Raw genomic sequence first — 20,157 nt, 5'->3', positions numbered from 1 at the left:
TGCCGCTTCACTGACAAAAGTAAAAAAAAGAATACCTCGACCGAGGAAGTGAATTAGTCCTAGGTGATCCATAGTCATGACTATGCACCAGATTCAACTGCTTTTGAAATTTCTGTCACACTTTATAAACATAAATTACGCGTAGTGGACATTGAATTTATTTTGTACTTTATGTAATCATAGGCATTATGATGCCTAGTGGAGTAACGAATCCCTTATGTTGTTTATGGTACATCCATGGTTTATTATCTTCTTTTATTACTGAACTCTTAGCCTTTTGAACTTTCCGTCTGCCAATATTTGTTTTCCATCAATTTCCCCCAAGGAGTCCTTTGCCATAAAAATTTCTCCTGCACAACTGAAAGTATGAATAAAAAAAATTTCCATCGGCACACGCACTAGACATTCAGCCACTGTCCAAGAACCAAACGCTTATCACTCATACTCTTAGTTACATTAAAACCTCTTGATTGTTTCTCGACTTCCTGAAATTCAGATGCTTTTTAGCCAATACTCCAACACACACCCTTGCATTTCAATTTTGAAATTGCACCCAGGAAATTTTTCAAATGTTTACGTATATCATAATCTGCTTGCACCATAAATGACACAAAGCTATTGCATTTTTTTTGAGAAATCCGCCTTTTGTCAATCCACAACAGGCTCGAATTAAATTCAATTTTCTTCCTTTTACATTTCAACAAACTTTTGGATTTCCATTTCACTGAAGATACTTAAACGTCCTTCAACTTAATTCATCGTTCTTGAATTCAAATATCTATTTCTACTTTCTTGCCTGTGTCGCATTTGGTTATCGTCCCTTTCATTTGCATTGCGTTTTTCATAAATTAATTTTTATTCAAATCATAGCCAACATATGTACGTGATGAAAATTCCACTCAATAAATTTTGTCTTTTCCAGGTCATTTAAGACATTTTGTCAAAATTCCATTACATGTGGTAAAAATATGCTTCTTAATAATTTTCCAACACGCCCCTTTTTGGTCGATTTATTTTTCTCAGAACAAATATGCCAAACAAACCATAATCCTTGAGCATTAAAATGTATTTTCTTTCTTTGGCCAGATGAAAAAATAAAAATAAGAATGTTTGCACAAATCATTAAAATCACCCCCAACTACCTGGCTTTTGGTAGGCAACCAGGTAAAAATCTTCCTGCGGCGTAAAACGAGTTTTTATTGCTCTGCGCTTCCTTAAAGAAAAAGGAATTTACCTGCATTTCATTATGAAACTAATGTCACTCTATAAATACATCGTCCTTTTTCAAATATTCTCTCATAACGAGTTCATACTGTGGCAATGATAGATCCTAGATCCTAACGTAGCAATTAAGGTTCCTTACAAATTGTCTTATAATTGTGTTTGCAAGCAAACTAACATTTTTTATATTTTTTCCAATTTCAGAACTTCTACAAAATTTAGAGACAAAAAAAAATATTAACAAATAGATAAACAATTCAGGCAATGGGCGAATTGGAAGAAAAAGAAACACCCCCAACAGAACCACAATCACACGATCATCATCCCGAAGCTGAAGAACCTAAAGAAACTGACAAAATGCTCGAATCAAAAATCACAACATCTGCAATAGATGACTCCTCAACGGTGACAACAAAACGAAGAAGTCCAACACCAGAAAAAGAAAAGAAAACACCCAATGGCGAAGAAATAATCAATATACCCGAGGCAGCAGCACCAGGCGGAGGAGCAGCAGATGATAACAAAACAAATAATTCTTCCAATGACACCGAAAACAACAAATTAAATCCAGTCACAAAAGAGGGACGAGAAGTCAAACCAAAGAAAATCCCCATCGGTGGTATTAAGATGCCAGGATTTTTTATGAAAGCTAAACCACGTGGTGATGGAGATGGCGCCGAGGGCGAGCTATTAGAAAAAGAGCCCAAGGAGACATCGCCAACGGTCGAAGAGAAACCCATCAACAAGAACGATGAGAAACAAAGACCCGGTTTGGGTGACAGGATTAGAAGTTTCTTTGTGCGAAAACCTAAGCCATCCGCTGATGATACAGCCAAAAGTGGTAAGTTTGTTGTGTCTTTATTGATTATATCGTCTATAATAATGATTGCTTATTTTTTTAAGATTTAACCGCCGAAGCAGCTGATGAAAATAATGGACCACCACAAAAGCGCGGACTATTGAATGCAATCAAACTCCCAATTGCCAATATGATTCCAAAGAAAAAGACTGACGACGATGTCGAACTTGGAAATGGTCCAGGCACCAAAGCTGGACTAGCTTCCATGGAGACATTAGATGATTCACTGAAGGACCAAGATACAGTCGATAAAGCGCCAACAAAAAAGGATGATGATGTTAGCAAAGCGAAGGGAAGTCAAGAGATTAAAACTGAGGTAAGGCCACCATCTTTAAATATAACAAAGGGAACTTTCAAAAAATAATTTTAATTCATTTTTTTCTTTCAGAAATCCGAAGAGGAAGAAGAAGTAATCTCATGCTTTGATCGTATTCGGTCATACCGTTGCTCTGTGGATGATGCTCTAATAACTCTGGGAATCCTTCTCATTGTGGTTATGCTCATCGTCATTGGCTATGTTCTGTCCAGTGATTCACAAACATCACCACCCCTAAGAGAAGGACGTTATATCGACGCTGTAACCGGATGTGGCATGGTTGAGGGCTTAAAAGAAGATGGAGCATTCGCATTCCGTGGAATTCCCTATGCACTGCCACCAATTGGTGAGAATCGATTTAAACCCGCCCAGCTTATTGAAGGAATCGACGATTGCTGGAATGGAACATTAAAAGCCCACAATGCCACAGAAGTGTGCTCTCAAATGCTCAGCAATTCCACCTTGGTCGGTGTAGAAGACTGTCTGACTTTGGATGTTATCACACCACACATTCGCTATGACAATCCTCTGCCAGTTGTTGTCCTCATTGGAGCTGATTCATTCACTGGAGGTTCACCAGGAATCCTTCGACCCTCTGCTAGATACGCCCGCTCACATGATATCATCTTTGTTCGACCAAACTTCCGTCTCGGAGCATTTGGTTTCTTAGCTCTGGATGTGCTCACGAAGGGTGCCTACCCAAGGACATCAGGAAATTATGCTCTCACTGACATTGTTGCTGCTCTAAATTGGATTAAACTGAATATTGCCCACTTTGGAGGTGATCCAAAATCTGTCACTCTATTCGGACATCGAGCTGGGGCAACAATGGTATCAGCTTTGGTAACATCACGTAAGATTAAAGATTTGTACACTCGTGCTTGGGTAACATCTGGTTCAGCGGTTTACCCTGGTCGTGGTCTTATGGAATCTGAACGACGCAATCAGGATTTCTTGAATCAAATGCAATGTTCTGATATAAATTGTCTGCAAGAGGCTTCTGTCAATCAAATTTGGCAAGCAACTCCAGACACCTGGTTGCATTTCCCCGCTGATCTCCCTGGCAAAGATGAGAATGCAACTGCCAGACATGAATGGTTGGTTCTTGATGGAAATATTCTCCAACAGCATCCAGCTGATGTATGGAAAGAAGAAACTACTGGTAAACCAAAACTTGTCATGGGAACCACAGCACATGAAAGCCACACAGACAAACTCCGCATGCGTCACAGCAACTGGACAGAAGAAGAAGTACGTGCTTACATTGAAAATACCAAAATTGGTGCCCTCAATCTTACTGATGAAGCCATCCGACGATACAACGCCACCTACCAAGGTCTAGTTGCAATGATCTCCGACATCCGAACAATTTGTCCACTGCTGGCAAATGCTCGCCTGCAGCCAACAGTGCCATTCTATGTGGCAACGCAGGGAGAAGGTCCCGATGGTCTTGCAAAGGTGGATATTGATGTGCAAGCTATTTTGGGTCGCTACGAGCCACTCACAGTCGAACAGAGAAGATATGTCTCGTCCATGCAACAGCTATTCTATTATTATGTCTCACATGGTGAGGTTCCACAATATAAGCCAGGAACACGAGTGCTGAATATGGGACAGGATCCACTCTCACAGGATGACTATCCCAATTGCAATTTCTGGATAAGCCACGATATAGTGCCGCGATATGCGCGAATCGATTAAGAATCTTCACAATCATTTTCTCCTCTACTCTCTCTCTGAAGCTCTCACTAACTCTCTCTCTATCCCGCTCTTTTTAGGCTCTCTATAAAAAAAAATAACAAAAATAATTTTTAAAGTTATTATTAAAAATATTAAAAAAAAAATTATTTAAAAAAAATCCCAAAAAAATCGTACAGACACAAAAAAAAACTGAAAAAAAAATATTTTATACTAAATATTTAGCATTTTGAAACTGTATTTAAACTTTTTATGTATTTATATTTAATTAAGGTTTTTTTACTTTTATAGTTTCTTAGATTTTAGTTTTTTTTATATACGTGGTATAGAAATTTGTCGTTCTATTTAAAATTAAAACAAATTAATAAAAAAAAAAAAAAAATAATAAATGGTTGACTAAAGTGTATAAAAAAAATAATATTAAAACAAAAAAAAAAAAAAACAGTGAATAAAATGTTTAAACAAAATATTATTAGTTAAAAATTAAAAAAAAAAATACTTTTTTTAAATAAATTTAAAAAAATATGATATATCTAGGTGTACAACGGAGGCAAAAACTTTTATAACATTAATGAAATTTGAGACTGGCTTCGTTAAAAAAATTTAATATAAATATTTAATATTTAACTAAGATTTTTTTCTTTTGTTTTGTAAAAAAAAACAAAAAAAGGAAAAAAAATAAAATGTAATTGTTTTCATTTAAATTCAAATGTCTCTAGGGATATATAAATATATTTAGATTTTTTGTATTCCGTAAAATAAAATAAAAATAATATGAATAAATTTTTGTTAAATATCAAACAAAAAGTTTTTAAAAATAAATAACCATAATGCATTTTGAAAAAAAAAAAAAAAAACAAAACGAAAAAAAACAAGAGACAGTTATGAAAACGAACAATTTTGCGATAGGATAACAATAAAAGTAATTTTTTATGTAAAATATTTTATCTTTAATAAATTAAAATAATATGAAATGAAAAAAATTCCAAGAAAATTTAAATATTAAATAAAATAAATGGTGGATAATATTATATTGAATATTTAAAGATTTAATAAAAAAAAAAAAAAATAAGAAAACAACAAAAATGTCTTGGCGTTATTTTTTACTAAGATATTTTTTCAAATCGATTAAAATGATTTTCATAAACGCAAGTTCTGAAATGAGTTTTAGTTTAATGAAATGAGTTCATAATGAACATTAAGGTACAAAAATTACAAATCTATTTTTTTTTTTTATTTTGATTTTCGAATCCAATCTTGTCGAAAAAATGCATTTTGTAAAATATATACTCCAAACTCATCAAATGAGACATCGAAAAAAGGTCTTTTCAAGCTCTATTAATGAATGAATGCAAAAAGTTTCTTTAAGGTCTAGTCGCAGAGTTATTTGAAATTCAAAGGTTTTTATTTCTTATTCGGAGCAGATATTTTCGAACCCATGTCCTGAGCAGATATTTTTTTTTTGATTTTCGAAAAAAAAACCAAGGTTAACTCCTTGCTAAAAAAATGCATTTTGAAATATTTTTTTTGTATTTCTTATAAATTCGGAATCAGATATCTTCGGATCCAAGACTGGAAACGTGTTTTAATTAAATGATAAGAGTTCATAGTGAACAAAAATTAAACATCTATTTTCATTGCCAAAAATTATTATTTATTTGTTTTATATTTGTCAATACATGTTATTTTCAAGTTCTTTTTACCAAGATATGCCAGAAATATCCTTAATCCAACCCAAATAATAAGTTACCCTTGAAAACCCATCGGGAAAACCTGCACCACAAGCGCCAGCTGCCACAAATGTAGTAACACCTACCAATAGTCGAGTGTTTTCTAAAACCAATGGACCTCCCGAGTCACCAGAACATGTTCCGCCCTGTGTTCGGGTGCAAATTATTTGAGGGTCCCCAGCAAAAGATCCATAAACATTTGCACATTCTTGAGGTTCTATAACTTTCGTCACAATGTATTTAAGATGATTTCCTTTACCGCCATCTATTGGAAAATAAAAAAAATATATAAACTCACAGAAAAAATAATATATAATTTATGTGGTCTACTATTATCGGTAGCTCCCCATCCTGTAGCAACAACATTGTCATTTACATAGAGCGAGTGTTGACCATTTAAAGGTGGCAAAGCTGCTGGTGCCATGTTAACATTAAAATCAACCCATTGGATCTTAACCAATGCTATATCACCATGTTGTGTAGCATAGTCACGGTGAATGTGATTTTGATATCCCCAAGAAATTCTTAGGGGTGTTTCACTGTTAATACTTCCCAATCTTACTTCGATTGTTTGAGCTCTGGAAAGAAAATGATTAGAAATAAAATAGAGTTTTCAGATTTTGTATAACAAGTGTTTACCCAGAAGTACAATGAGCTGCGGTAATTATCCATTCATTTCCAATAAGGGTTCCTCCACACCAGCTATAAGAATTACTTCCGTATCCAGACATCACACCAACATGATATGGGAACTGTTCTGCCGAGGCATATTGTCCGTGAACTATACGGCCTTCAATATTAGAACCTGCGCTAGGTATAACTTCACTTCGAGATCCTCTTTTTAGACCAGGAAATGGCTTGCCATTAGGTTCAAGTTGAACTTCTTTGTACTCATGAGCAACAACAACCGATATTGCGAAAACAACTAAAAGTGTTATGCTGATGAAGTTCATTGTAGACTAATTATACCAACTAAGATTTGAATATTTGAGTTCAGCTCATTTATAACGTAGAATAGATCAGAAAATATCAATGATTGATTACAAAGCTAATAACAGGCATTAGAACTTGTATTTATTGATTAAGCAATTAGGCTATCTAGTGTTTGTTAAAAAAAAAAAAAAAACAAACATACTCCGACTTATCTTGTGTTCAAAATAAGTTTTGACTTATCCTGGTTTAAATCACTGATAAAAATATATTAATTTGTTTCTTGTGAAATTTCTTCAAACTTAATAATCGGTAAAAGATTAATAAAAATAATACAAAAAAAAAAAAACCAAAACAAAATACATAGGAAATTTTGTGTGTTTCAAATAAAACATTTCTTCCATTTCAATGATAAAAAAAATTGACTTAAGGCCGGATGGGTTGAAAAAAAAAATGTTCTTATAAGAGTCGGTAAGCGACTAACATTTTTGCCTCTTGGAAGGGTACAACATCTAGTTGATGAGCCCAACTGTTGTACCTGGGCGAAACGCATTTTACTAAAAGCCATTTAAACTTAAACTTTTTTACTATTTGAATTAAGTTTAAACAGTTCAACAAAAAATAAACAAAATATTTATAAGATTATGTAATAAAGACAATGCATTGCTTACGCTTTCCTTCTTTTTGCAAACCCACCTAAAATTATGAGTTTCGATGCGCTAAATTCGACTCCAAGTTGCAAAAAAAAATAAACATCAAAAACTTGCCAATTTAGCCATTTTGATGTTTTTTTGTTTTTATCATCGCTCAAAACTTAGACCTGTACCAGTGAAAAGGAATTGTATTCAGCTCGTCGAAATACATAACTCTAAAGCGATGCATGTTGTGTTCGCCATTTATTTATTAAATTTCAAATTACATACATATGCATATGCATAATTTATAATAAATAAGTTTCATGTTCACTGTGGTGTATACGTACTTTTAAAAATTGATTTTCTATTTAATATTTTTTCGAGTTCAATTTTTTTTTCCTTCACTTAAGTTTAATTCTTTAATCATTAAAAGGTGTTACTTCACTCACGATTTTTGCCTTTTAGGGGTTTCGAGCACGCTTTCGTAATATAATCTAGTATAAAGGAGAATGCTCACAAAATATACGGAGACAAACCCAACATCGATCAAAATGTGGTATGGCTTGAAAGTGCTCGTATATAACAAATTTTTTTTTCTTCTCAAAAAAATATCCCCGGAACTTGTTATGGTGATATTTTATTTAAAATATGTAATAAAATAAATTTCAGAGAAACCAGAACGGTTGCACCAATTTTAATGAATTTTTGTGCTTATTTACATCTATTTTTCATACCTATAAATGGTTAGGGTGGTCCAAAATTTTGTTTATATTTTTTTGAAAAGAGTTTTATGAAATTTTGTGTACATATGAGGTAAATTTGAGAATAGGCCAACATCTATTTGTATGCCACTTAATGGTTGGGGTGGTCCGACAAACTTTATTTTTATATTTTTATATTTTTTTGGAACTATTTTTATGAAATTTGGTGTGCATATCGGGTAGATCTGAGATTCGGCCAACATTTTTTTTTTTTAAACTAAATGGTTTGCGGCAGTAGTTAAATTCCAAATTTTCGTCTTAGTAAGTTAAGTTGAATTTACAAGTAGCGCACCCGGTTTTTGTAATAATTTTCGATTTTGCTACTCGGTGAACATAAAAAACCGAACGAAGCCAAAATCTGTTAAAAGGAAAAAATATTTTTAAAGTGGAGTAGAGAAAGAACAAGCCACCTATGAGACGAAAGCTTGAACAAAAAAAAAAATAAACTAATTTTGACTGCACATATCATCAGTTGTTCTACTTGCTGAAAAATTTCCTTCAAATAACTTATCGAGTGAGACATCAAAAGAAAGGTCTCTTTAAGCTCTATTTATGAATGAAATCCATAAGTTTCTTTGAGGTCCGGTGGCAGAGTTATTTGAAATTCAAATTATGTATGCTTTTATTTCTCATATTCGCAAGAAGATATCTTCGGATCCAAGTCTCGAAACGAGTTTTAATTTAATTATATGAGTTCTTGGTGATCAGTTACAATAATTAAATACATATCTAACTATAATTAAATATCTTTTTGTTTGATTTATGAAAAATATCCATGTTTAATCCCTTGCCAAAAATTTATTATTTATTTGTTTTATATTTGTCAATATACACATTTTTCCAAATTCTTTTTACCAAGATATGCCAGATATATCCTTTATCCAACCCAAATAATAAGTTATCCTTGTAAATCCATCGGGAAGACCTGCACCACACTCAGCTCCCACAAATGAAGTAATACCCACTAACAATCGGGTGTTTTCTATAACCAATGGACCACCAGAGTCACCAGAACATATTCCGCCCTGTGTTCGGGTGCAAATTACTTGAGGGTCCCCAGCAAATGATCCATAAACATTCGCACATTCTTGAGGTTCTATAACTTTCGTCACAATGTATTTGAGACGATTTGTTTTGCTGCCATCTATTGGAAAATAAAAGAAACTATAAACTCGCAAAAAAAATCATTAACATTTTATGTAGCCTACTACTATCAGTATTTCCCCATCCTGTAGCAACAGCATTGTCATTTACATAGAGCGAGTGTTGACCATTTAAAGGTGGCAAAGATGCTGGTGCCATGTTAGCATTAAAATCAACCCATTGGATCTTAACCAATGCTATATCACCATGTTTTGTACCAAAGTCCGGGTGAAGGTGATTTTGATATCCCCAAGAAATTCTTAGGGGCGTATCACTGTTAATACTTCCCAATCGCACCTCGATTGTTCGAGCTCTGCGAATAAAAAAGTGATAAATTAATTACAGACTTTTTGTGTTATTATTGTTTACCCAGTAGTGCAATGAGCTGCGGTAACCATCCATTCATTTCCTATCAGGGCTCCACCGCACTAGCTATAAGAACTTCCATACCCAGAAATCACCGCAACATGATATGGAAACTGTTCTGCCGAGGCATAATGTCCGTTTACAATACGGCCTTCAATTTTAGAATCCGCGCTAGGTATGACTTCACTTCGAGATCCTCTTTTTAGACCAGGAAATGGCTTGCCATTAGGTTCAAGTTGAACTTCTTTGTACTCATGAGCAACAACAACCGATATTGCAAAAACAACTAAAAGTGTTATTCTGATGAAGTTCATTGTAGACTAATTTTATACTAAGATTTGAATATTTAAGTTCAGCAGATTTATAGCGTAGAAAAGCTCAGAAAATATCAATGATTGATTACAAAGCTAATAACAGACATTAGAACTTGTATCTATTTAATAAGCAATTAGGCTATCTAGTGTTTCCCGGAATTTTACATTTTTTAGAGGAAGTCGGTCATAGTTACGAAAACAAAATCACGTTGCAATTACGTTATAGTAAATTCATAGAACTTGGTATAAACATTTCATTTTTTTTTAGCGAAAATCAGTTATAAAATGAGTACTGGGGTGTATGAAAAAGATTTTGAAGAAATATTCGATTGCGACTGAATTGACCATATTAGTCGCTGTTAAAGTAAACCGGCATAACTCAAAAATCTTGATTCTTCAGAAAAGCTGTTTTCGTCGCTGTTAAAGAAAACCGGCAAAACTCGAAAATCTTAATTCTATAGAAAAACTGTTTTAAATTTCCAAGTTTGTCAATTTTCCATACTATTTTCTAAAATGGAGAAAAAGAATCAACTGTGCAAAATGCAAATCCTTTAAATTTATAGGTACTCAGTTTACAAAAATTAAGAATGTATTGTTTCCAGTATATTGGCATTAATAACTCAAAAAACAGGATTTTTTAGTTATGTCGGTTTTCCTTAACAGCGACTATATGTATATGAAACGTAATAATACATACTAATCAGGCCAATTTGCACAAGGTCTTTCTCTTACAGAAATGACAAGGTTACTTGACTATTTATTATTTAAAAGACGTCGTACAAAATTCATGAAGTAGGTATACATTTTTCGTTTATTGTTACCGGATACCAAAGATTTTAAAATTTGGGATTAAGTATTAATTTTGAGTATTTAATTTATCGCATTCTCCAAGTCTTTTTAAATCTGTTTTCGTTGAAATTTGTTATTTTTTTCTTTCAGCTCTTATAAGAATCGGTTATCATCGAAACAACATATTCGCGTTGTACCTGACCCAACTGTTGTACCTGGTTAAAACGCATTCATTTGAACTAATAGTTACTAAAACTTTTTAATTAAAATTAACTTCCAACAGTCCACAAAAATAAACAAAAATATTGAGGATAATTCGATGCGCGAAATTCGAATTCAAGTTGCAAACAAAAACATCAAAAACTTCCCATCTTAGCCATTTTTTATGTCATCATCACTCAAAACTTAGACCTGTACCTTTACCGGTGAAACGGATTCGTATTTAGCAACCCTATGGAAGCTCAGGTCCGTTGTTCACGCACCAATTTTTTTAATGCAGTGTTAGCCACCAATTGCTTATATTGTTATATTTATAATAAGTAAATTTCATGTTCACTGTGGCGTATACGTACTTTTAAAAGAGTGATTTTCTTTGTAATTTTTTTTTGGGCTCTATAAAATGATGTTACTTCACTCACAATTTTGGCCCATAAGGGATTTCGGACAGGCTTCGTAATAAAATTTAGTACAAAGGAGAGTGTCCAAAAATATATGGGGAAAAAAAACAGCATAGATTAAAATGAGGTATGGCTTGAAAGTGCAATCGTTGATATGATTTTGTCTCAAAAAAAAAAAAACCGAACATGCTATGATAATATCTAACTTCAATAAATAACTTCGAAAAATAAGTCAGATGTCCTTGGTTTTAGTTCTGTGAGATAACATAATCAAAATATGTGAAAAATTAATTCATGTCTCTTAATGGGCCCTATCGTCAATCTCCAGGGAAATTTTGTTTCCCTCGGAATTTTTTGAGCGATCGTGAATCTCCCTCGGAATTTATTTCCAGGGAAAAAACAATCGTATGAACTGACGTCTAAATTCTCCTGGAAAAGTGATTGCTGATACCAATAAATTACGAGGGAATCTTTTTATGACCATTTTCGTTCCCATGTTTAAAACATGGGAAACATTCCCAGGGAAATTTTTATTTACGATAGCCCCCAATATCAAATTCAGATTAAGGACTTCAGCCCTAGAGAAATTATTTGAATAGGTTTTTAACCCCTGTAATACGATTCGCCAAAACAATAACAAACCCTATAGAGGTTAAAGTCATTGATGTTCTCCAACTCTGTTTAACACCGAAACCCAAACAATGATGATTGATGATTGGTAAAATATTAAAAAAAGAAAAACAAAGAATTTAAATTTAATGAACTGAGCACTAATCGGGAAATAGCCATTTCTTTTATTTGTCTCAAGCAAAACAGATAACTTTTTATAGCTAAGTTCAGTAAAGTTTTCTATAAAGTTTTGTTAATACCAATGCCATTGTAATACAGCTTTTTCCCTGACAAAATTGTAAGGGACTTTATGGGACGAATAAGGATTATTAAATCCAGAGTTACTAATAAGAAAAACACAGCAATGGTCACTAAAAAGTTCTAACAAAAAAAATGCCAAAAATTAACAATGACATATCAACAAGTCTTATAGTAGGTATTATTAGAAATAGGCTCTATTTAAAACAATGCCAAATCTGCATGAAACAGGACTTTAAGGAAATATAATTTTTTTTACTCTTTGGTACATGTTCCTCTTAAGTACCAAAAAGAGAATAAAATATAAAAAGCCTAAATCATGATTCATGACTTTCCATGACTTCGCATATTTTGGCAAACCAAATACATAATAGAAGTGATAAATGCCAATCAAACGCCACACCTAACCACCAATCATAAACTAGAAATTTTTGCTTTATATAATTTTAGTAGCTAGTTGAGTAATTTTGACAACTCATTACAATCGAAATGAATTTGAATCAGATACACTGACAATCAAGATTTTGGAAAAAGTCCAATTTCTACTGAGCAAAAGTTATGCACATAAGTACGCAGATTAAGATAAGACCCTCGAGGTCTCACTTCTACGAAAATTAAAAAATTCTCATTATTCATTAAAAAAACCTAACTCCAATATATTCAATATGGGAAAACCGTTTAAATATCGAATAATCAGTATTGTTAAAAAATAATGATGAACTCATTTTTGATTTTTCAAGTATTTAACAAATTTTTCTTTGCACTACATATTTATCAATAAATTTTAAAAGATATGAACGATCATTGATTGAAATTGTCTAATCACACACATTAAATTTGTTAGGAATGCTATCAAATGTTTGCCTTTAGTATAAAAACCCCAAATTTAGGCTTCAGAAGTCGTCAGTTTTGTTAAGGAAGTTGAGTTGAATAAAACAATATGAAGGGTTTGATTTTTGTATTGCTTCTGGGTGTTGCCCTAACATCGGCCCTCAACTTAAGGACATCAAATGTTATCATGCCCATTTCTATCGCGGGTCGTAGCCCAAGTCCTCGTATCACCAATGGTTTGACCGCCAAAACTGGACAATTCAACTTTCAAGTTGGTTTGAGCATGCGGATGAGCCTTTTCACCATGCAATTGTGTGGAGGTTCATTGATCTCTCCCGAATGGATTGTTACCGCTGCTCACTGTACTGACGGGTAAGATTCATAGACTTTGACCTGTCTTTGAAAAACCAATAAATATATATTTTCTTATTCTTTTTATAGAGCTAGGTCTATTTCTGCCTATCTGGGAAGCAACACACTAATGGGAGGTCAAAAAGTTAAGGTTTTGGAAACAATCATTCACAGCGATTGGAATATGAAAGAATCAACTGCACATGACATATCTCTCTTGCGCATTGCTCCCGTCACCCTTGGACCACAAATTGGACTCGTCAACTTGCCTGCTCTATCCAGATCTGGTGATTATGAAAAATATTTGAATGAAAAAGTCATTGCTTCCGGATGGGGTATGACTAGTGACGGTAAGTTAACTATATTTTTCAATGATTTAAAATCGATTTTAAATTTGAATTTTATTTTATATCTTGAAGATCCAAAGGCAGACTCTCCTGAAGAGCTACAGTACGCTGAAATGAAAATCGTATCAAACTTAAAATGTACGTTGGTTTTCGGTGATGTCGCACCATCGAACATTTGCGCCCAAGGACCTAAGGGAACATCAACATGCTCTGGAGATTCCGGTGGTCCACTTGTCACTGAATCAAGTAAAACTCTTATTGGTCTTACATCCTTTGGATCAGCTGCTGGTTGCACTTTGGGTCTTCCAGAGGTTTTCACTCGTATCACTAGTTACAGATCATGGATCTTAGAGCATACTGGAGTGTAAACTTAATTGAAACATGGGAATTGCTTCACTTCAAAACGGATGTATTTGTAGCTTTTTTATTTTCAAATAAAATGCAAAATTAAAATGGAAACATGTGTTTTTAACTTTTATTTGTCGATTTAAATCACTGGGAGGGGACCGTTGGAACTATTTCAGTCTTTTTGTCTGTATAATGAGGCACAGCTTAAAGGGATGAGTCGATTCGTATTTAGCTGTTTTTGAAGATTGTACAAATGTGTTTTTAGACCAAAAACACCTAAAAGCTTCTATGATTTAAAAAAAAATTCAGTGGTTAGTTTTTGAAAAAAACCGCTCTAATAATTTTGAAAATAATGTTTACTTATTAGGTCATTTTTTTTTAGATATAGCTTTAAAGGAAAAACGTTTGATGATGTTCTTGTTTGCATAAAATGCCGGCCGTTTTCAAAAAAGTACAAACCATCTTTGCAAGACCAGAGGTTCAGTCAGGACATCCATACTATTTGGGGTTTTATTTTTCATGAACTATGCAGTTAATGACTAAACCCCTGGTCCTAGAAAGATGGTACATATAACCTTTTTGAGAAAACTGACCTCAAAAGTCATATAAACATATACCTACATATTTCAGATAAGAACAAATTTAACTCTCGTGGGGCGCCATCTAGCGCCAAAATAAAATTCTGAAAAAATTAGGGGATTTTTCTTTACTATTATAAAAAAGTTTTTCCACTTAGAAACTTGATTCTCTCAAAACACTTAGATGACGAACACCCTAATACAATTTTCGCATTGCAAATATATTTATCTATAGATGTTTCAGACTGTGCCTCGCATTCGTTTTGAAGCAGATGAAAACATTGAAGAAGACATTTTATTGTCATGCGGTAAGGGGTTAAAGCTTTGCCTGGTTATACTACTGGTCAGTGCTTGTATGACATGTTTTAATAAAGCTGTCCCGACTACGAATTGCGCTGCACAAAAAGTTTTGCTATTTGTTTCGCTTTGACCGGCAACAAAAGTGGACCAATTGCAAAATTGAAACTTAAAATGCCAACATTGACACACTGCTTTCTGCATCGTTACGTTCTAGCATCCAAAGTACCTACTATCTCCAAAATTAAATGATGTCCTTAAAGATGTGAGCTTTTCTTCTTCTTTCCCCCCACAAAAGTCTGAATTGCCCTGGTTGTCAAAGAGAAAGGTATTCACATGTGAGTTTTGGTATATTTAGAGCTGAATTTTTGATGTTTAAATAAGATTTAAAACATCCTCGAATCATCCGTGGAAAATAACAAAATCAGAGGATTGTTCGGAAAATTTCGATTTAGGTATCGTCAGTGACTCTGCAAGCAAACAATTAGGTGAAACAGTTCTGTAACTCTAACTATAAACATTTGGTGGTAGCACCTTCAAGACGTTGTTGTTGTTCAAAGATTATAATTTTGGTTCTTTTTCCTGCGTTCAAAAGATTCTAGAAGAACTTTTATCGGAAGAACCGATATTTTTTAGCTCCCATATTCCTCTCTTTATAAATCATTTTTCGAGCAATTCACTTCAACTTGATCATCTAGCGTCAGAGGGCATCGGCATGTTAAAAATATGAGTAGAGTGTGGAAAACGAAGCTTTATTTTCAGTTGATAGTGCCAAAAAAGAAGAGAAACAGACTATAATCTGGAAACCGATCTAAATCCTTAAAGCATTTTTACAAATAGGAGTAGAATCCCTTGGGGACGGACACAATCCCGATATTTTGTATCCAGAAAACCCAGAACCCCGAAAATCCAGAATTCAGAAAACCTAGAATCCCGAAAACCCGGAGTTTCAAAAATCCCGAAAACCTAGAATCCCTTGACTTCGGTTTTCGGGATTTTGACCCCAACCCAAAACCCCGGAAAACGACCGGTATTTCTGCCGTTGGTTGGCGGAAAAGAAGAAGTTGGTTGAAAAAAGAATTTTTAATGAAGGGTTAAAAAATGATTACTTGGGGCGCAACGCGCAACCCTATAATGTAGTTCATCTTTCTTCCTGTGCCGCTGGCGCATGAGTATTCTGCGGAAGGTATCACATCTGTTTGTAATTAATTATTATTATCAAATATTTCAATCAAGGGGCACGGTAGTGCCCAGCCAAGTTCTCTAGCAACTTTGGCACTACACCCTTATTTACAGGAAACAACTCAGGCCATTTTCGACCCCCCTCTAACTTCCACACCAAAATTTGAGAATTTTAGCTAGGGGGCGTGGCAACCAACCATTATCACTGAATTTTCATCAAATATAGAGATTTTCAATTCTACAGCCATACCTTGCAAAAAGTAGTGAAATCACAACAAAAACATTACTGTTAAAAAAAGAGCCAAGTTCTCCCATACCAATTAAATTTATGCTGGCGCAAAAAGGACTGAGATATAAAAGTGTACCAAGTTCTAAAGTTTGGTTTCAAATTTGTATCAATAAAATTTTGATTGTTTCCTTGGCAATTTTTGAAGTAACTTTAAAAATCTATAATTAAAAGAAAAATTGTCAATTGATACAAATTTGAAACCAAACTTTAGAACTTGGTACACTTGGTATATCTCAGTCCTTTTTGTGCCAGCATAATTTTAATAGGTATAGGAGAACTTGGCTCTTTTTTTAACAGTAATGTTTTTGTTGTGATATTTATTACAAAATTAACCATCACACAGTATTCGAGGGCCGACTGTATTACGCACTATTACTACTCGGGTCGGGAACAAATACATGCTTCACTCCACCGTATATCAAGATCCATCCAGATCGTGTCATTTAAGGACATTAAACCTGTTTTCGCCTTGATATCTTTAGGCTTTCGGCAACTTACTGTACCTATCAAATGACTAAAAACGCTCTCTGAATACTCTAACACCTCACCAAATCACCTTATATGAATTTCTATCAACATCATAGTGTTATTGTTCCGGAGAAGTTTCTAATTTAATCTTTACTTTTTCAATTAAAATTTTAGGGGATTATCACACGACAAACCCCAATAATATAATCAATAATGGGAAACCCATTTGAAAATTGCAAAATAAATTAATTTTTGGGGTACCTACTAGCGTGAGGTTCATAATCAAATTTATCAATAAATCATGAAAGATATGGACGATCAGTGATTGAAATTGTCTAATCACACACATTTAATTTGTAAGAAACGCTATCTTATGTTTGCTTTTAGTATAAAACCCCAAATTTAGGTTTCAAAAGTCGTCAGTTTTATTCAGGGAGTTAAGTGGACTAAAACAATGAAAGGTTTGATTTTTGTATTGCTTTTGGGAGTTGTTGCCCTAACATCAGCCCTCAACGCGGGTCGTAGCCCAAGTCCACGTATTACCAATGGTTTGACTGCCAAACCTGCACAATTCAACTACCAAGTTGGTTTGAGCAGTAGGATGAGCTTGTTGACCATGCAATTATGTGGAGGTTCATTGATCTCTCCCGAGTGGATTGTAACCGCTGCTCATTGTACTGAAGGGTAAGATTCAAAAATTTACTATGCATTTAAAACCCCAAAAAACTTCTACATGTTCTTTTTTTTTATAGAGTAAAGTCTATTAATGCCTATCTGGGAAGCAACACACTAATGGGAGGTAAAAAAGTTAAGGTTTTGGAAACAATCATCCATAGCGATTATAATTCAACCGGACTAGCTGACAATGATATATCTTTATTGCGCATTGCTCCCGTCACCCTTGGACCAGAAATTGGACTCATCAACTTGCCAGCTATATCCAAAGATGGTTATTATGAAAAATACTTGCATGAAAAAGTCATTGCTTCCGGCTGGGGCATGACTAGTGACGGTAAGATATTTAACCTTTTTTTCTAATATTTAAATTCCTATTTTAATTTGACTTCACTTTATTTCTTAAAGATCCAAGGGACAACTCTCCTGAAGAGCTTCAGTACGCCGAAATGAAAGTCGTAACAAACTTTAAGTGCGAGCTGTTTTTCAGAGATGCTGTCCAGCCAACAAATCTGTGCGCCCAAGGACCAAGGGGAACATCAACTTGCTCTGGAGATTCCGGTGGCCCCCTTGTCACTGAATCAACTAAAACTCTTATTGGTCTAACATCCTTTGGATCAGCTGCTGGTTGCACTTTGGGTCTTCCAGAGGCTTTCACTCGTATCACTAGTTACAGATCATGGATCTTAGAGCATACTGGAATCTAAATACAATGTGTAACTTGGAAATCGCTGCGCAATTCTTTATAAATTGAAGCGTTTGTAGCTTTTTTTAAATACAATGCGAACTGAAAACATGAGCCTCTAAATAATTTATAATATTTATGAATTATAAAATAATAACTGTTTGCTTTAATGCAAATTACTTGTTTTTTATTCATTAGCCGTGTTTTTTCTACTACTTAGCAACTCAATTGGCGAATGACATAAAATTATGAGTATAGTTAGTTACTCAGAAAATTAATTAATTAATTTAATTATACTAAATATCTAATATTCGAAACAAAAACATGTTTCAAGGAAGGAAGTTGTTCGCACCAAACTAATTTGATCAAATTCTTCTGGTGCTTTTTGGTTTCAAAAATCATTTTAACGGTCATTTAGAAGTCATGAAATTTCGTACCTGAAGTAGGTATAAGGAGAATGCGAAGTAAAAATAATCGATGACGTCATATTTTTGAGATATCAGAACTAAAAGATTAGTTTTTATCTTCGAAACGTGACGATATGTATTTTTGTCTTTGGATTCGAATTAAGATTGCTAAAGTCTTTTAGAAAAGTATTGGTTGATTCAGTTTTGTTGAACATTGTTATGTTTTTTTATTCATTCTGTAAAATCTCTACTTAAAATTGGCAACAATATAATACCAAAATAATCAAGTTTCTAGCAAAGTAAAAAATAATAAAAATTCAAATAAAAAAATTCAAGAAAAAACATTAGAAAATAAGTTTTAAAGTTTTAAACAAATTTAATTTCATTCAAGATTTCGTTAGGTATCGAATTTTTGTATGGAAAATTTCGCTTCAGCTCATTTTGCTCGCCGTTTTGAAGTCTCCATTTTGAAAAAGTTTAAGCATCTTTTTCGTACTCTCCACAATAATACTCCTAGTTTTCCAAATTTCATGACTTTTCATAATAGTCCAAGAGCGTTCAGCAATTTTTGGGAGTGCTGTTATAACCAAAATGTGAGTATGCAGTTTTATAGCCTTATAACGAATTCAAAAGTCAGGCATCTTTAAATAACGGTTTTATATTGTGAGTTTTCCATATCACTTTACAAATACGGGAACTGATCTTTTGTCATTTTTACTAACCATGAAGAACTCAATCATGGTGATGTGATCAATAAAACTCAAGATATAGGTAAGTTGTTTAAAACCTTTCATGCTGCTGAAGTGCAACGATAATTCTCGTACAAAAAATAGCACAACGCTTTGTGCTTGACAAACGGAATTCTTATCTGTTCGGATAGTTTTCACTCATTTCTCATTCACATTCTTTTTTCCTGGTCATTTTTATTGGTCCAAAAGAGTTCATAACGGTTTTTTTTTTTAATTTTTATTTTTTGTTTTTTAAATTAAGTTCGAATGTTTCTTTGTTGATCTAATTTAATTTAGAATTTTTCATTTTGAACCGTCAACACTGCTCTTGGAGTCAAGAAAAATGCACAGGATAGTAAAAAGTAAGTGACAAATGAGTGAAAACTCTCCAATTTTTCGCTAGAGCTGCGTACTGAAAAACGTAATGCAAAACGAAATTTTCCGTTCTGGATTTCGTTAACGAAATATTGTATGAAAAATTTCTTTTCGCTTCAGCAGCGTACTAGGCTTAAACATTGAGGTATTTAGGCTTAAGCAAAATGTATAACCCCCCGAAAACCATACATAGCCGCGATTTAAAGCTACCAGACTTTTTGAGTTACTCACATTTTGGTTTTACCTCCATTCCCAAAATAGGCTATTGATTATGTCGTACAGAAAGGAACTAAGACGACGGAGTGATATTAAATGAGAGGGTGGAAATTGAAGATAGGGGTGCAAAAACC

At 33.7% G+C, this 20,157-nt stretch overlaps 4 protein-coding genes across 4 annotated transcripts; 2 read left to right on the top strand and 2 right to left on the bottom strand.

Moving 5' to 3' along the window:
- Positions 1–1,317: 1,317 nt before the first annotated feature.
- On the top strand, positions 1,318–4,969 carry LOC129908144 (neurotactin). Its single transcript, XM_055984463.1, has 4 exons — positions 1,318–1,354; positions 1,426–2,062; positions 2,125–2,396; positions 2,469–4,969. Exons 2-4 carry the CDS (start codon positions 1,486–1,488, stop codon positions 4,095–4,097), a joined length of 2,478 nt encoding a protein of 825 aa, XP_055840438.1. The 5' UTR covers positions 1,318–1,354; positions 1,426–1,485; the 3' UTR covers positions 4,098–4,969.
- Positions 4,970–5,419: 450 nt separating this feature from the next.
- On the bottom strand, positions 5,420–6,808 carry LOC129908145 (serine protease 3-like). Its single transcript, XM_055984464.1, has 3 exons — positions 6,464–6,808; positions 6,155–6,402; positions 5,420–6,089 (listed from the first exon to the last, which is right to left on the bottom strand). The coding sequence occupies exons 1-3, from the start codon at positions 6,775–6,777 to the stop codon at positions 5,794–5,796; spliced, it is 858 nt and encodes a 285-aa protein (XP_055840439.1). The 5' UTR covers positions 6,778–6,808; the 3' UTR covers positions 5,420–5,793.
- Positions 6,809–8,917: 2,109 nt separating this feature from the next.
- On the bottom strand, positions 8,918–9,990 carry LOC129908147 (serine protease 3-like). Its single transcript, XM_055984467.1, has 3 exons — positions 9,663–9,990; positions 9,359–9,606; positions 8,918–9,294 (listed from the first exon to the last, which is right to left on the bottom strand). The coding sequence occupies exons 1-3, from the start codon at positions 9,689–9,691 to the stop codon at positions 9,002–9,004; spliced, it is 570 nt and encodes a 189-aa protein (XP_055840442.1). The 5' UTR covers positions 9,692–9,990; the 3' UTR covers positions 8,918–9,001.
- Positions 9,991–13,069: 3,079 nt separating this feature from the next.
- On the top strand, positions 13,070–18,351 carry LOC129909387 (transmembrane protease serine 9-like). Its single transcript, XM_055986472.1, has 6 exons — positions 13,070–13,449; positions 13,519–13,778; positions 13,848–14,140; positions 17,344–17,621; positions 17,690–17,949; positions 18,021–18,351. Exons 1-6 carry the CDS (start codon positions 13,187–13,189, stop codon positions 18,317–18,319), a joined length of 1,653 nt encoding a protein of 550 aa, XP_055842447.1. The 5' UTR covers positions 13,070–13,186; the 3' UTR covers positions 18,320–18,351.
- The last annotated feature ends 1,806 nt before the right edge of the window (positions 18,352–20,157 follow it).

Source organism: Episyrphus balteatus, chromosome 2 (assembly GCF_945859705.1).
Source record: "Episyrphus balteatus chromosome 2, idEpiBalt1.1, whole genome shotgun sequence".
Classification (NCBI taxonomy): Eukaryota; Metazoa; Arthropoda; class Insecta; order Diptera; family Syrphidae; genus Episyrphus; species Episyrphus balteatus.
This window is presented reverse-complemented; position numbering and strand designations above follow the sequence as displayed.

Bases quoted from the DNA above. Each gene is read 5' to 3' on its own strand.
- LOC129908144 (XM_055984463.1), top strand. From the start codon at position 1,486: ATGGGCGAATTGGAAGAAAAAGAAACACCCCCAACAGAACCACAATCA. The intron at 2,063-2,124 runs GTAAGTTTGTTG...TATTTTTTTAAG, and splicing joins TGATGATACAGCCAAAAGTG to ATTTAACCGCCGAAGCAGCT. The intron at 2,397-2,468 runs GTAAGGCCACCA...TTTTTCTTTCAG, and splicing joins GTCAAGAGATTAAAACTGAG to AAATCCGAAGAGGAAGAAGA.
- LOC129908145 (XM_055984464.1), bottom strand. From the start codon at position 6,777: ATGAACTTCATCAGCATAACACTTTTAGTTGTTTTCGCAATATCGGTT. The intron at 6,403-6,463 runs GTAAACACTTGT...TTTTCTTTCCAG, and splicing joins GCAGCTCATTGTACTTCTGG to AGCTCAAACAATCGAAGTAA. The intron at 6,090-6,154 runs GTAGACCACATA...ATTTTCCAATAG, and splicing joins ATGGGGAGCTACCGATAATA to ATGGCGGTAAAGGAAATCAT.
- LOC129908147 (XM_055984467.1), bottom strand. From the start codon at position 9,691: ATGGTTACCGCAGCTCATTGCACTACTGG. The intron at 9,607-9,662 runs GTAAACAATAAT...TTTTATTCGCAG, and splicing joins GCAGCTCATTGCACTACTGG to AGCTCGAACAATCGAGGTGC. The intron at 9,295-9,358 runs GTAGGCTACATA...ATTTTCCAATAG, and splicing joins ATGGGGAAATACTGATAGTA to ATGGCAGCAAAACAAATCGT.
- LOC129909387 (XM_055986472.1), top strand. From the start codon at position 13,187: ATGAAGGGTTTGATTTTTGTATTGCTTCTGGGTGTTGCCCTAACATCG. The intron at 13,450-13,518 runs GTAAGATTCATA...TTCTTTTTATAG, and splicing joins GCTGCTCACTGTACTGACGG to AGCTAGGTCTATTTCTGCCT. The intron at 17,622-17,689 runs GTAAGATTCAAA...TTTTTTTTATAG, and splicing joins GCTGCTCATTGTACTGAAGG to AGTAAAGTCTATTAATGCCT.